The 16,745-nt window shown below is 37.3% G+C and overlaps 1 protein-coding gene across 1 annotated transcript in view; it reads left to right on the forward strand.

Annotated features, from left to right (window-relative positions):
• Positions 1-16,745, forward strand: part of LOC145254676 (dynein beta chain, ciliary-like) — a 249,325-nt gene that overhangs the window by 48,791 nt on the left and 183,789 nt on the right. The window contains exons 10-12 of the mRNA XM_080113323.1: positions 1,890-2,155; positions 10,467-10,535; positions 13,784-13,910. Coding sequence (XP_079969449.1) covers positions 1,890-2,155; positions 10,467-10,535; positions 13,784-13,910 — 462 coding nt within the window. The remainder of the gene's footprint in view (positions 1-1,889; positions 2,156-10,466; positions 10,536-13,783; positions 13,911-16,745) is intronic.

Below are 16,745 nucleotides of genomic sequence, written 5' to 3' on the forward strand. Positions count from 1 at the left end.
CACACACACACATTCTCACTTTTATAGATATACTAGCAGGCCACCCGGCGTTGCCCGGTCGTAAAATGCACATGAATATTATATTTTAATCAATGCAAAATTTTTATTTATTATAAATAGAAATACCGTAGGTATTAAACGTAACGTTAAATTCCTTTTTTTCAATGCAAAATTTTTATTTATTATAAATAGAAATACCGTAGGTATTAAACGTAACGTTAAATTCCTTTTTTTCTGGCCCTGTCGGTGAGGCATTAGAATATGCCGACTGCCCCCCCCCCTGCAGAGGATAAAAGTCCCTCAATGGGGGTCCTGGATATGACCTTAAACTATATCCGATGGTGAGGCCCCAGCTTGCGGGCTTTGGGGAGTGTGGAGCCACCCTTTAATCACCATTGCTCCCAGGTCTACTCTGACCTGGAGTGGTAGTACCTATTAGGGTCCCAACTATGGGTTAAATAGAAACTGACTCGCAAAAAACAAATATATTCTATTAAAAAAATTTTTCTTCAAAATCACTGGATTCGGCATAAAATAACTTGAAAAGGGTTGATATGCCGTAAAACAAAAACAACCAACAATCAATCCTTTTTTTCTGAACAGTTCACTTCTTGTAAGTAAAAAAAAAACAAACACCTGAGTTGAGATCGAAACCAAAACATAAAGAGAGTGAGGCAAGTACGATAAACATTACACCAGCTTGACGCGACAGTGTTTTAAAACTTTCTTATTCTTAACATCAAAAAGCTGTCATATTTCACGGTCGGACATGCGCATTCGTGAAACAGTTGAAAATAGAAACAAATTTGACGCCCTCCCACGTACCAATTTTTCAAATTTTACCCCTTAGCAACTTTTTTTTTTTTTTTGCGAATGAAAACTGATTAAAAAGTTTTCCACATGTCTGAATAATCTATATTCCAAATTTCAAGTCTGTAGATTAAACATTCGTTGAGTATATAGGTTGAGAAGTGTTCTCACACATTCGCACTTTTATAGAATATCTATACTCCTATATTTTGTGTTTGTGTGTGTGTGCATTGATATTCATATTAAAACCCCTTTTTTTCTATTCATTAAAAAAAAAAAAAAGAAAATACAACTTCGTTATATATGGGTCATGGAATTGCATTCATCTGCAAAAGATCCAGCTAATTTGCATATTCTTTTAAACATTCATTTTTAATTAATTCCCTATTAGTTTTTTTTCGGTTTTCTTATGGGATGATCATCTTTAGTTAACTATTACGTGTAATTATATTCATGCAGATATTCTACATGATTTATACTTGCATAATATTTGCGTAAAAGGCTTATAGTAAGCACAAACCTCTTTCTATATATTTTTATGCATGCGTATATATTTTTGTTTTTAAAAAATGTTGTCTACCAAACTCCTCTGTTATATTTTGGGTCTACAGACATGAAACTTAATATACAGGGTATTCGAATCCGTGCAAAATCAGTGCAAAAGTGTGAAAATTTTAAAAATGGAATTTGCCAGGTGAAGGTAGGACAACGGCATTATGAATATGCATGCATAACGTAATAGCTATTGGTTCGTGATTTAATTTTTAGCCTTGCAGCAGACATGTCTTCATAGCTCAGGTATTAATGTCAAACGAAAAAGTAAATCGTAAGCTAAGCGTTTCAGTTATGATTCTCGGTGATGGCGTGTGAGTCATTTTTTTAGAAAATCATTACTATATATAGGGTCCAATATAATATAATATAATATAATAATAAATACGAAATATGGATTAATCAAAATATCATATTTAAGCATATTTTATGACCGGGCAATGCCGGGTGGCCTGCTGGTAAGATATATGACTGACATTTCTTACTCCACATTTAGTTTCACCTTGTTTTTTCTTTGTATTTACCAGTTGCTGGACATGATGGGCAGCTTACTAGAACGTCCTCTCATCAAGAAAGATTTCAACGGCAAATACCACCGGATCGTAGAATTACTGAATGCCGAAATCGATGCTATCAAAATGATTTACGATGAAGAAATAAAGGTTCTCAAAGAAAAGGGTCACATTACCGTGCACAAATTTATGCCGCGGGTATCCGGAAGCTTAAAATGGGCCCAAGAATTACGAGATCGAATCAATTCATCAATTGGTAGCTTTAAACATTTGGAACACGAGTAAGTGATTCTTCTGAAGTTTTTTGAGATGAGGATTGATTATTCGTATTATTTGGATTCTTCAGACTACTGTTCTCATTTTGAGTGTTATTTTCACAACGTTTCGGTCGATGTAACCTCCGACCTTCTTCAGGTGTATCTTCTTGAGGATTGATTATTTGTATTTTTTGGATTCTTCGTGTTATAGTTTTAAATTACCCTGATCCTCCTGCCCCTCTAGCATTACCTCCTCCAGAGACTCCTAGCGGTAATAAAATGGCAAAGGTTATCTTCCTGGCTGGAAGAAGCCATTCCGCCATTCACTGCTGATGCAATTCTGCACTTGTATTAGAGCCAAGTGCGTCCTAGGATGGAGTACTGTTGCCATATCTGGATAGGAGCTGCTTGAACCACCCTATCATACCTTGACATAAATCAAAACCAACTTCGTAATCTAGTAGGTGATACCCCTTTCTCTTCTTTGCAACTTCTTTCTCACAGAAGAAACGTTGCAAATCTGTCCCTGCTTTATCGCTATTTACATGGCAAGTGTTCGACTGAACTCCAATCTATGCCCCCCTGTGCCAATCTTTCATAAAAAACACTCGCCTAACAAAAATCACTATCAATAAATTCCCACACTCTCTATCGCTGTAGGCACAAATTCCATGAACAAAGCTTCTTTCCTAGAACTGTCCGCCTATGGAACTCTGTTCTGCTGGTCTGCTTTCCAGCTGACCACAATATCGTTGTCTTCAAGTCCAATGTAAACAAGTTCTTATTGAACCCTCCTCGTAAATAATCTAATTATACTAAATTTCCACTACAAACGGTTATTACGCAATCGTCCCAATGACTACAATACACACATTAACTTTTATCCTCGAGTGGCTTCCGAGCCCTGACATATGGTAACCCCTTTGTAATAAAAAATAACCCCGTACAAGAATTACAGCACATGTATTATTTGTTAGTCAATAAAACCTATATTAACAGTATACCAGTCTCTTCTCCCTTTCAAATATCTTTTCACTTTCTACACTGTTACGTGGTGGCCTTTTAGCTATAATCACAGTGTAGCATCAGTGTTATGTTGTGGCAGGCAGTGCCAAGGGCCAGAATGATTATTATTAATTGTTAAATTATTTAGATTAAAAAGGTATTCCGAAAAACTGTTTTAAAAGAAAAGAATGTTAGTTAAAATATTTACTTTTAATATTTAATGAGGAATTTTGGTTCAAGGAAAAATGTTGTAAAAGAAAAGAGTGTTAGTTAAAATATTTACTTTAAATATTTAATGGGGAATTTTGGTTCAAGGAAAAATGCTTTAAAAGAAAAGAGTGTTAGTTAAAATATTTACTTTAAATATTTGATGAGGAATTTTGGTTCAAGGAAAAATGTTTTAAAAGAAAAGAGTGTTAGTTCAAATATTTACTTTAAATATTTAATGGGGAATTTTGGTTCAAGGAAAAATGTTTTAAAAGAAAAGAGTGTTAGTTAAAATATTTACTTTAAATATTTAATGGGGAATTTTGGTTCAAGGAAAAATGTTTTAAAAGAAAAGAGTGTCAGTTAAAATATTTACTTTAAATATTTAACTGAGGAGTTTTGGTTCAAGGAAAAATGTTATGAATAAAAGAAAAGCATAAATAAAGTCAGTTTAGAATTTGGTTTAGTAAACAACGATGTGTGACGTACGTGACAAACAAGATTGTTCACTCTGGCTGACGTCAGAGACACGTAAAGCCAAGAGAAATCAGATTTAGAAGTTGCTCTGTAACGGGAAGCCGAAGAGACAAGTTGGGAGTTAGCTAGCTACTGGGTTAGTTAACAGACAGGAGTTGTTTCTGTGGTCCAATGAAATCATCTACAGACCAACTAAGAAAATGTAAGGGAGAAGATTAACAGCTGCAAACTCCGATAGGTGGAATATTTGGAAATAAAGATCTAAAAATGATAATCCGGCAATTTTGGTGTTCCATTCGAAAGAAGATGCCTTAATTTTCAGGTGTCTGCTGTCAGAGAGGAGGGAAACAATAAATAAGGTATGTGACAAGCAGACAATGGTTTATTCATCATTAAAGACTGTCCTTTATTGTTCCGTTCCTTACAGACACCCCATATACAAAGAAAATAACTGTTCTTTATAATTTTAACCACTAGACGATACCTGAGCATCGATTACAGAGCCACATCTACCTTATATACAATAGACACACGTAGACACGGTTATATAAAACTGATAACACAACATAATGTTCGATTTGATACACACAATACAACACCACTGTTCTCATCTTGAATATTGTTTTCACAACGTTTCCGTCGATGTAACCTCCGACTTTCAGGGTATCAAATCAACCTGGAAAATCTATTGATCTTCTTCAGGTGTATCTTGCTGAATTTGGGAATTTTTCTGTCAGACTCTGGAATCTGCACGGAATTTTGAACGGAACCCTTTATTTAATCCGCAGGAGTAGCATGCTCTCATTTTGTAAGCCATGACCAAGTATAAGTCTTAAATAATTCCCAGTTGTATTTTCAGTGTCACCCGCACTCAGTATTGGACCTTTAACCTCCAGAAGAGTGTAACTTTACAACTTAATTTTGCCAAGTAATTTGTCCACTACACAGCGGGCCCGTAGTAAATAAAGTACTTCTGGAAGTTGAAGGTTCAATCCTCAGTGACTCCCTACTTCATCATCATCATCATCAACCATTACATCTAGTGGTGTGTTAGGCAGCAACAAATCCCCCCCACCTCTGCCTATTCTGAGCCAGCCTAGCCAGTGAACCCCAAGAATGCTGCATAACTTTCCTCTCCCTTTCCACTGTTCTTTTCCAAGTTTCTCTCGGCCCTTCCTCTCTTCCTTTTGCCATCTGGGGTCTAGTGCAATGTTGTTCTTGTGATTGATTGTGGGTCTTTCCGGAGAACATGCCCAATCCACCTCCATCACCGTTTTTTGATGATTAGGCCCATATCTTCTTGATAGCATCTCTTTAGTAAGTCTTCATTGGAGATCTCAGGCCAGAATATCCTCAGTATTTGTCGAAGGCAAGTGGTGTGGAAGGATCGAAGCTTGATGAAATCTGCTTCCATCGTTCTCCAGCATTCCGATCCATATAGGAGTATTGATAGTATGCAGCTCTTTGGTGTTGGTGTTGTATTGTGCAGATCTGCAGATGTTGCTCATTTCCGTAAAGACTCTCTTGCCTTGCTCAGCCTGCTTTGTATGTCCTTCCTTGTACCGCCTTTGGGTCTGATGCTGCTGCCCAAGTATGTGAAGCTGTGTATTTGGCGCAAGTTCTTTCCATTCACCTGAACTGGAGTTGGTCTATTTATGTTCAGTGTCATTGTCTCTGTCTTCTTAGTACTAATATTGAGTCCAACCTGCTCGTTTTCTCTTGCATATCTTGGTGTGTATGAGATAGTAGTGCCAGGTCATCAGCAAAATACAGATCTTTGAGAGTATAGAAAAGACTCCATCTGTTATCCTTTTCATAATCCAATCGATGACCCGTTTAAAGAGAACCGCTGACACCACACATTCCTGCCTAACACCCGTTTTAACGCCAAAGAACGTGTTGCTGTACCCGACTGACCATCTGAAGTTCTTGTAGAAGCTCTTGATCAGGTGAACCAGCTTGGATGGGATACCATAGTGCCGTAGGATGTTCCATAGGCTGTCTCTGTGGATGCTGTCAAAGGCTTTTTCAAAGTCAACAAAGTTCACGCATAGTTGTCTATGTCACTCTGTACACTGCTCAATGATGTTCTGGAGTGCAAAGATCTTGTCTGCACATCCTCGGTGTTTTCTGAACACTGCCTGTTCTTTTCTCAGTTTGTGGTCCACAAAATTTGACATTTTTGTTACGATGATTTTAGCCAAGATCTTACTTGACACGGAGAGAAGAGTGATCCCTCTCCAGTTGTTACAGTCGTTTAACGCCCCTTTTTTGGGGATCTTAACAATTACACCTTGGTTCCAGTCTTCAAGGACTTTTTCACCTTTCCATATTGCTGTGAACAATGGTAGTAGAATATTGGCTGCAAACTCAGGGTCTGTCTTGAATAGTTCTGCATCAAGGTTGTCTGGACCTGATGACTTGCCATTCTTCAGGGTCTTGATGGCAGGTATGATCTCCTCTGCCGTTGTGGGGCCGGTGTTAATATCCAGTCCCTCTTCAGCTTCTGAAATGTCAGCTATTTCCTCAGGTGTTGATCGATTGAGGACTTCCCGGAAGTGTTCAGCCCATCTCTCTTCTTGTTCTTTTTCAGTTGTCAGCAGTTTTGCCTGCTTGTTCTTGACTGGTCCATCTGTACTCTCTTTAAACTTCCCGCATACTTGCTTGGTAATCTTGTACAGCCTCCCTTGTTCTCTTGTGCTGTTACATTAGCTGCAAGTTATTCCATGGTCTCTCTCTTGTCTCGGTGTGCAAGTGTCTCTTCAATTTGCAATAACAGGGCTCCACGGACAAATTTATCTTTAATTGACCTTTGACAACTAAATATTTTCGATTAGTAGCCAAATAGAAAGTCATATATATATATATATATATATATATATATATATATATATATATATATATATATATATATATATACTAGCATGGGTGCCCGGCATTGCCCGGGTGTTTGCAGGTGTATATTGAGCAAAAAAAAAGAAAATGTGGTAGTAGGAAGGCAGGCTCGAACCCATAACGCAAAGGAAGAAAAGAATGGGAAAAAACCTGACGTCTTTGCTGTTACGACCACCGCCAAACCGGAGAAGACGTAGGCTTTAATTAAAGCTAGACAATCGAAAGGAGAAGAAAATATCGGCGAAAAAACGACCCCACCCTGTTGAAAAGTGCCCAATTGAAGGTGAAGATATTAATGTTTTTAGCCAGTTTTTCGATATTTATCGTCTGAAAGGTCGAACCTAAAACCGATACTAATCTTGTAAAAATCCGTCGCCTCTGTCGAAAGTTTTATGTAGACATGCAAACATACATACATACATTTATATATTGGTAACTTAATTTTTTGACTCAAACCGATTAAAAAGCTTGCCCTATCTCTGAATACCCTTTATGTAAAATTTCAAATGTTTAGACCAGAAATTGTCTAATTTGGTAGAGACCGAAGCGCTCAATTTTTTTTTAAAATTTGACCCCTATTATGACCCCTTAACATTTATTGTTTTGGGCTCAAATCAAGTTATTAAGTTAGATCCATGTCCAAGGAACCTATATCTAAAATTTCAAGTGTTTATACCCAAAATTGTGGAAGGAGTTTGGTAGAGTTCTCAAAGGTAAAATCGTTGAACTTTGACCCCTTAACAGCCAAATTTTTGGCCGAAAACTGATTACAAAGATGTTCCCAAATCTCACTACCCTATATATCAAATTTTGAGTCTGTAGACTAAAAATTGACATAGTTATTGACACGTCGGAGGAGTTTGGTAGAGTTCTCAAAGGTCAAATCGTTGAACTTTGACCTCTTAACAGCCAAATTTCTGGCCGAAAACCGATCACATAGATTTTCCCAAATCTGAGTACCCTGTATATCAAATTTCGAGTCTGTAGACTAAAAATTGAAAGAGTTATTGCGAAGGAAAATGTACACAGACACACAGACACGTTCACTTATATATATAAGTTAAGAGTTTCATTGTTTTTTCCTTCTATGTCGAGTTCAGGTTTATCCGTTGAGTTGCAGAAACGCCTCCCACCCCTTTCAGTCGGTTAAAATCCGACAATATATATAAATAAATAAATAAAAGAAAAGAAAAGAAACGAGGTTAGTCAACTGTTTGATCCCTTAAAATAAGGATTATGAATATGTTCACATATATATGACAAATGTATTTGATGTCTGAAGAGTAGCTATTTTGGAAAATATCTAAATAATATAATGTTTAAATTTGTCCGAATGATTATAAAATAATTGTAACACATAAAGAAATATACCATATGATGTTCTTTCTTTCTTTCTTTTTTTATATTTTGTTGTCTTGATTTTTGCAAAAATATTATATCTATATATATAGTCATCCACATACAGTACTGTTTCGCTGTTTCACAGCTCATCGGTGCGGCTGTTTCACAGTTCATCAATGCGACTAGACAAGCAACTACCTCAAGCCAGGATCGAACCCCGACCGACCAAACCACAGTCGGAGTTTCTAACCATTGTGCTATTCGGCTGTTGCTATGCGGACAGTGAATTAACAATGTTTTGATATTGTCCAAATACCTAAGCTCAATTTGTTTATACAAAGAGCATCACTTAATACGCTAATGGTAATTTGTATATCACTTCCCAACATGCTCAACCCAAAATAGGGAGCATTATAGTCATCCACATACAGTAGTTTTCGCTGTTTCACAGTTCATCAGTGTGGCTAGACAAGCAACTACCTCAAGCCAGGATCAAAACCATATCGCCCAAACCACAGTCGGAGCTTCTAACCATTGCGCTATTTGGCGGTTGCTATGTGGGCAGTGAATTAACAATGTTTTGACATTGTCCAAATACCTAAGCACAATTTGTTTATACAAAGAGCATCGCTTAATACGCTAATGGTAATTTGTATATCACTTCCCAATATGCTCAACCCAAAATAGCGAACATTACATATATCTATAATATAAAGCTGAATGTGTGTGTGTGTGTGTGTGTGTGTGGTCACGAATAAGCTCCTATATGGTTGACTATTTTAAAAACTGATTACATATAATGATAGAAGATGTATCGAGACACAGGAATGGGTATGTTTGATTTGGCAGAACGGTGGTTCATTTAAATTGTGGGGTCTACGTTCGCGCCTGGTCCACAAAGTATGGAAATAAAAAATTTAAAAATTAAAAAAAAACGTTCACAAGTATTTTTGATATAGATGTACATAATAATATTTTGATAAGTATGTTTTAACTTAAATAGAAATGGTATAATAAAATTGTGGGGTCTGCGTTCGCGCATAGCCTCCATAGAATGGAAATAGGCACAAACGACTTTTCATATCTATCTGCGTAAGCATACTTTGATAATTATGTTTCAGTTTGAATAAATATGGTATAATAAAATTATGGGGTGTTCATTCGCACCTGACCTCCATAGAATGGAAATATGTCACAAAGTTTAACAAGTTTTTTTTTTAATATAGATCCACAGAATATTGTGATAAGTGTTTCAGTGTGAACAAGTATGGTATAATAAATTATGGGGTTTATATATTATATTTTTACTTTCATCATATTTTGCTTTGGTTTTGATACCCTCAAATTCAACCCAAATTTACAACCCTTCCTTTTCATAACCTATCATACTTTCATAAATCAGAGTCAATTTTCTGTAGGCTGTTTTTGAACTCAGTTAATGACGGGTACTTTTGCTAGTATATATATATATATATATATATATATATATATATATATATATATATATATATATATATATAATGATTGTATAGTTTGCTTTTCTAGATATTACTAGATTTAAATCATATAAAATTAATTGTATGTTACACGTTGATTTGATCATATAGGCGCATGAAAGAACAAATTAAGTTAATCGGTAAAATACGGAAATAAATAATGCGCCAAACTAACTGTATTGCCACATGAAATAAACAGAAATTCGGCAATAAAGAAAACAACCCTGATCAAAATAAAAAAAAGATCACTCTGGAACCACTTCAGATCAAAGTATAGACACGTATGTCCTAAAACTAAAGTATAGCCATATCGCCTCCCGCTGATATACTTTGACCAGTTTGGATGGTATTTCCCTTTCACTCCTTATTCCTCTCTTACCCCATAATCTCACCTACCCGTCCTCACAAACTACCCCCTCTTCTCCAGTGTTTATATCACACCCATATACTTTTAATGTACCAAATAAATGAATCTTGATTTTGGCTTCAGTGTAGCCTCTTTTTTCGGTCTGATGAGGTGGGTCTATCTGAATTAAAATTCCACTGAAACAGTTATGCACATGTGTAACCAATAATGTTTGTATAATAAACATACTATATATGTGTGTGTGTGTGTGTGTGTGTGTGTGTGTGTGTGTGTACAAATTTATTCTCGTAGTCAAATGTGAGAGAGATATAAGAGATATAAAATTACTCCAAGAAAGGCTACGTTAATTATCGCAACTCAATCAAAATATATGTATTGCCAGGGTAAATGGATAGCGAGGGAGAGAGAGAGAGAGAGAGAGAGAGAGAGAGAGAGCAAAGGAAACTTAAAAAATATACATAACTATAATGTGACCTCCCTCTATCTAACCATTTTAACGATCGTCTTGTTTCTTAATTTGAATTGATACAAATTTCATCTTTTACAGTTGCACAGAAAATGAAGAAGCTATTTTGATTTATCGCAAGTATGAAGAAATGATGGATTTGCTGACAAAGTAAGTTTAACCACGTTTCAACTTTTCTGTTTACCCCCCCCAATAAGTGTTTTTTTTTTGTTTTTTTTTTACGGCGTATCAGCCCTTTTGGAATTATTTAATGCTGAAAGTTATGCATTCAATTACTGTAAACGGTTTATTGCCAACGATTACAGTATCCTGTACCTCTATAAAATCACCATTCGCCATGCATGGAGTATTGTTGTCACATCTGGGCTGCTGCATCTGCCACTAGTCCCTCCCTCTTAGAGAGGGTCCAAAATAGAGTCTCCAATCTAATAGGTCTCGCACTATCAACCAAGCTTCAATCTCTGTCCTATCACCTGATGAAGTTTTCCAGGGTGTTGGGAAGCATTCCTCCTTAAGACAATGCTTAAACAGCTTTGTAAGTATGGAAGCTAGTTCTGGTTGAAGCTTTTTTCAGCACTATAATTGGAATACCGTTAGGGCCAATTGCTTTACTGGAATCAAGGTTCTTGATTAGCTTGGTAATATCATGCATAGATATTTGTATGTCACATAGTATGTTTTCAGACATAGGAGAAAATATGATGGCCCTGATCACATAGGATAGAATTAGCTGCAAAGTTCTTGGCCAAGAGTTTGGCTTGTCCGATGCTGACGAGATTACCTCAGGTCCATTGATGATAGTTGGGATAGAACACACGCTTCTGTTCAGGATCCTGTTTGCTATTTTCCAAAACTGGTGGGAACCAAGCTGCTGCTCAGCTACTTTAAACTTGATGCACTGAGCATGCAACTCTCGCGCATTCTTTATTAGTCTTTTACTCTATTCTCGAAAACATTGCAGAGGGAGCGATTTTTTTTAACAAAGTCGAAAAAAAATGAATTAATTTCTTGTGGATACTTTGTCATCCTTTTATTTAATAATGTCATACTCTCACCAAGACTATGTGAGAATTTTTTTTTTTTCCACAGGTTCACCCGAAACAAGGCACATCGCCTCTTTTTTTTTTAATTACATTTTCACTCCAAACAAAGCATAGTGCTACATAGTGTAGAAGGCTACTATCTGGGGCATAATTTGCAGGTATACTATGTAGGGAGTTGAGCAACGAGGTGTCTGTTGAACTTACACTTGAACTTCTACATGTCAGTACAGTCAGGGAAGCAGGCAGCAGGAAGGGAATTCCAGGGAAGAAACTATTAGAGAAGAAGGCTTTCTTACATCTAGGGATTTCTAATGTGTAGAAGGTGGGATTTTGCTATTTGTCGGGTTTGTCGGGGGTATTTTCGTTAAGGAGGTAGAAGGGCTTGTAGTTCATCAGAGCATCCACCATTAAATTACTTGAAAAATAGGTAGCGGGATACAACATTTCGTCGATGGGACAGAGGCTGAAGTCTAGCTGACAGTTCAGGATCTGTTATGTTGGTGACTCTCTTTTGAACCGTGTCCAGGAGCGAGAGACTAGTAGCAGATGCCCCAACCCAAATGTGACAACAATACTCCATGCATGGGCGAATGGTGGCCTTTTAGAAATAAAGGATACTTTCAGGCATAAGTAACTTTCTAGCACAGTAGAGAGAGCCCACCTTGATGTATTTGTTTCAACTCATATTCCCTGAGAACGTTAAGCCAAAGAGTTTGAACAAAGTAGTCAGGTAATGTATCTTTAGCTATTGGTCATTGAGAAGGTTTCTTGTAATTATTAAAGGAAAGGAGCTTAGTCTTGGCAGCATTGAATGTTGCCATCCATTTTTGTCCCCATTCCACTTCAGCTTGGAGGTCTTCCTCTAAGGTCACCATTATTGCCTTGGATATGTGTTCATTCGTTTTCCCCTCATGTCTTTTATAGAACGTGGTGTCGTCAGCAAACATACCCATCTCAGAGACAATTTTATCAGGGAGGTCATTTATGAATATCAGGAATAATAAACGGTCCAAGGATCAACCCTTGAAATACACCTGCATTTATATCATATTGAACGTAAGGGGCTATTATTTTGGACCATATATGGGCAAGATGAGCAAGATATTGGTTTACGTTACATTAAAATTTCTGCATGTCAGTACAGTCAGGGAAGCAGGCAGCAGGAAGGGAATTCCAAAGTCTAGCCGTTTGAGGGAAAGTTGAAAGCTTTCTGGCATTTAGAAACCTCAACAGTGAAGGGGTGTGATTTTGTTGTTAAGTGGGTTTATCAGGGATATGTACGTTGCAGGGGCGCAAGTGCTGTGAGTTCATCAGAGCACATTTCATCAAAATACTTGTAAAACAGACACATTGTGTCGATGGGACAAGGGTTGGATCTTAGTTGACAATGCGGAACCTATTAGATTGGAAACTCTTTTTTTGGATTCTACGAAGAGGGAAAGGCTTATGGTAGATGCACCAGCCCAAATGTGGCAGCAGTACTCCATGCATGGGCGAATAATGGTTTGTAGAGATATAGGATATTCTCACACATGAGTAATTTTTTTTTACGAAGGAGTCACCACTTATCAAGGCCCAAGGGCCACTCGAGGATAAGGGTTAATGAGTGTACAGTAGTCAATAGGAAAATATAGTAATTGTTAGTAGTGAAAATTTGGTAAATTGGATTACTTAAGGGGATGGTTCATCAAGAATTTGTTTACGTTGGACTTGCAGACGACCATATTGTAGTCAGTTGGAAAGCAGGTAAATGGAACAGAATTCCACAGGCGTGCAGTTCTAAGAAAGAAGCTTTGTTCATGGAATCTATGCTTAGGTTTAGGTACAGAGTGGGGGAAATTATTGATAGTAGTTTAAGCTAGATGAATGTTTTTCGTAAAAGTCAGACCCGGGGGGGGGGGACCATAGATTGGAGCTTACATGAGCACTTTCCATGAAAATAATGATAAAGCAGAGACAGGCAGAATAAGCTGCTTCTAGCAGCTCCTGCCAAGATATGGCAACAGTACTCCATTCTTGGACATACTTGGCTCTTATACCGGTGGAGAATTACATCAGTAGTGAAATATCTACTGGATCGCTAGAATGATCCCACCATTTTTCTAGCAGCCTTAGCAACGGATTTGATGTACGTGTTCCATTTCAAATCAGGAGTAAAGGTCAGACCTAGAAGCTTGTCAAAACATGCAACCTCCCCAAGACGAGAGTCATTCATTTCAATTGATGGAAGATGGAGATCAGAGCGTTAATGATGTAAACATAGAAGATTGGTTTTCGATGCATCAAAATTTACCAGCCACCTGTTTCGCCATTGCACCACATGATCATCTAATGAAATTCTCTTCTCTGTTTCAGTTTTGAGCAGCAGCAGTATTCCACGTGGGCCCTTACCGTTGATGAAGCGTGCCAATTTAATTTGTCGCAACCACTGCTCACAAGAAACGAAGAGACCAAATTAATAGCTGTGAACTTTGACCCGCAGGTAAGTCTGTAATTCTTGACTCATAGTTAATAATTCTAAATGTGCTTTTGTAGATGCAGTTGTTTAAAGAGGAATGCATATTTACTCATCTAAACGACTTCCGGTTTTAAAAATCCTCAAAAGTAAACATTGTAAGTTAATTTGAAGAACCTGTCGAATTACATTCCTCTACTGGAGCTTAATATCACATATCGTTTATTTAATCTGAAAAAAACTTAAAAATGTGCATGTGTGTAACAGAATTCGGACGTGCAAGTGCAAATGCAAATACCAAACTGTGTGCGTAGTGACGTCAGGGTAGTGAAAATGACTATAAAAAAGAATGTGTGCACAGACAGAAGGGTATGTTCAAGAGCACATTCGAAACAATGTTCGAAAGGACAGAGATCAGAGAGAAGGAGCACGATCACGGTTTATCCGGAAAAGTTGTTTGGTTGGTTGTTTTTGTTTTACGGTATATCAACCCTTTTCAGGTTATTTAATGCCGAATCCAGTGATTTTGGAGAAAAAATTTTTAATAGAATATATATTTTTTTTTCAAGTCAGTTTCTATTTAACCCATAGTTGGGAGTGGACCTGGGAGCAATGGCAATTAAAAAGTGGCTCCACACTCCCCAAAGCAGGCAAGCTGGGGCCTCACCATTGGATATAGTTTAAGGTCATATCCAGGACCTATTCAGAAAAGTACCCGGGAATAAATGTCATTGTTATAAAAAAAGTGAGTTGAGTTATTACTTGTCCTATGTTCCTTGCGACGTATTCTGTTACGTGTTAATTCCCAAGTGTCTACATGTTAACGTCTGTGTAAGGCACATGCAATTCCAAACGAAGTCATTACGATGCTCCAGAAACATACTCAAACAATGCTCAGATCACATATGGCGACACTGAATTCTTTGACATTCGTGCTGGGTTTCTTCAAGGAGACACTCCATCCCCTTTTCTTTTCATTGTCTGTCTTGACTTCGTACTTCACACATTTGTTGATATACACAACACACTGGGTTTCACCTTAAATGAATCCAGAAGTAGACGCCATCAATCAGCATACATACGTGATGTAGATTACGTAGGCAATATTGCTCTGTTTGTGAATAACACTGCTGATGTGCAAACTCTGTTACGTGAGCTAGAAAAATCTGCTAATGATATTGGTCTGTATGCTATTGCGGATCAGGCAAAGTTTATGACTTTTAATGCGGAAGGGGAGATTGAAGCTTTAGATGGAACTACACTTAAAGAAGTCACTGAGTTTACGTACCTAGGCAGCAACATAGGTTCCATTGAGAGAGATATCGAAATTTGCATCGTAAAAGCACGGGCTGCATTGAATAAGCTGCGATCAGTATGGACTTTAAGGCTAACTGATAAACTAAAAAGGCAGTTCTTCAAAGCAGTGCTTGAGTCTGTCCTTGTTTATAGTGCTGCAACCTGGACACTCACCAAAAATTTGGAGAGATAGCTAGACAGCACATACGCTCATATGCTATGAATAGTATTTAATATATCTTGGCAAAACCGTCCCACGAAGCAGCAACTTTATGGCAACCTACCTACCACATCTACTACCATCAGGGAGCAACATCTATGATTTGTTGGTCACTGCTAGAGGATCAAGCGCTAGTGAGGAATGTATTTATTGGTGGTCCTCATTCATTTTTTCATATTGTCATTTCAACCCGAACGTAGGGACACTTAATCGTGAGGAGCTACTATTTATGGAGTTGGACAGCGAGATGTTTGTTCACATTACATTTGAATTTCTGCATGTCAGTACAGTCAGAGAAGCAGGGGCCCGGGAGAGAATTCCAAAATGCAGCAGTCCAAGAGAAAAGCTATTCGAGTAGAAAGCTTTATGTAGGGGTGAGATTTTGCTGCTTGTCGGGTTTCTCGTGGTGTTTTTTTTTCTGTACTGTCTCGCATTTGCTGGTACCTCACTATGCAATTTTTATGACTGCTAGATGATGTTAATAAGGATTCTCTTGCTGTTTTTGTTTTTCAAATCCAACCTGTTCAGTCAATTCAGGTCTCCATTAACTTTGACATAGTATGACGTTTCATCCAGTCTCTGCCACACAATGGCTTTCTTCGACTCTTCCTGATCTTTTATGTGTCCCTTTATTCATGCCACACATCCGCAATTCAATAATTGAAGTAGGTTAACACGTTCAAGTCAAAACTTACTTGTTTTTGTGTAACAGAGTGCGGACGCGCATATGCAAATGCATGCGAGATGACGTCACCAGTAAAGAAAAAGACTATAAAAACGAGAAAGGGCGTGTTAGAGAAGACAATCACGTTAGAGACGTGGATGAGGTTCGAGAGCACCTTAAAGACATGGGTGACGTCACAGCCGTAACAAGAAGTCACGCGTGGCGGGAGAATGACGAAATAATTGTCGGCAAAAGCAAGTTGGAGTTCTTTCCTATTCTTTGCCTACATTGCAACTGAGGCTACGTGTTGAAGGCACTTCTGCAGTATGCGGATGGCAGCCATTTTTAGGGAGTGATAACTCCAATTTTTTCTTGGTCAAATAACACGGTAATTAAGTAACAAGCAAGAATTTTTTTCCAAACAGAAAAATATTTGAAAACCAAAACAGTTATTGTATAAAAATGTGCCAATATATAATTGTAAAAACATTTATTTAAAACTCTGCATAAGAGAATATAATTTTAATATAACAATTTTGTAATGAAAGCAACATTGGAATTTTATCAAGTAAAATAGCTTCTTTTTTTTTTTTCGAGCAAATAAATAATTTAAATGAAACATTTTTCGAGTTAATGCAACTTTGAACAGTCAACAACAAATTAATAATTTAAATGAAACATT

Source organism: Euprymna scolopes, chromosome 30 (genome assembly GCF_053919585.1).
Source record: "Euprymna scolopes isolate OS-2025 chromosome 30, ASM5391958v1, whole genome shotgun sequence".
Classification (NCBI taxonomy): Eukaryota; Metazoa; Mollusca; class Cephalopoda; order Sepiida; family Sepiolidae; genus Euprymna; species Euprymna scolopes.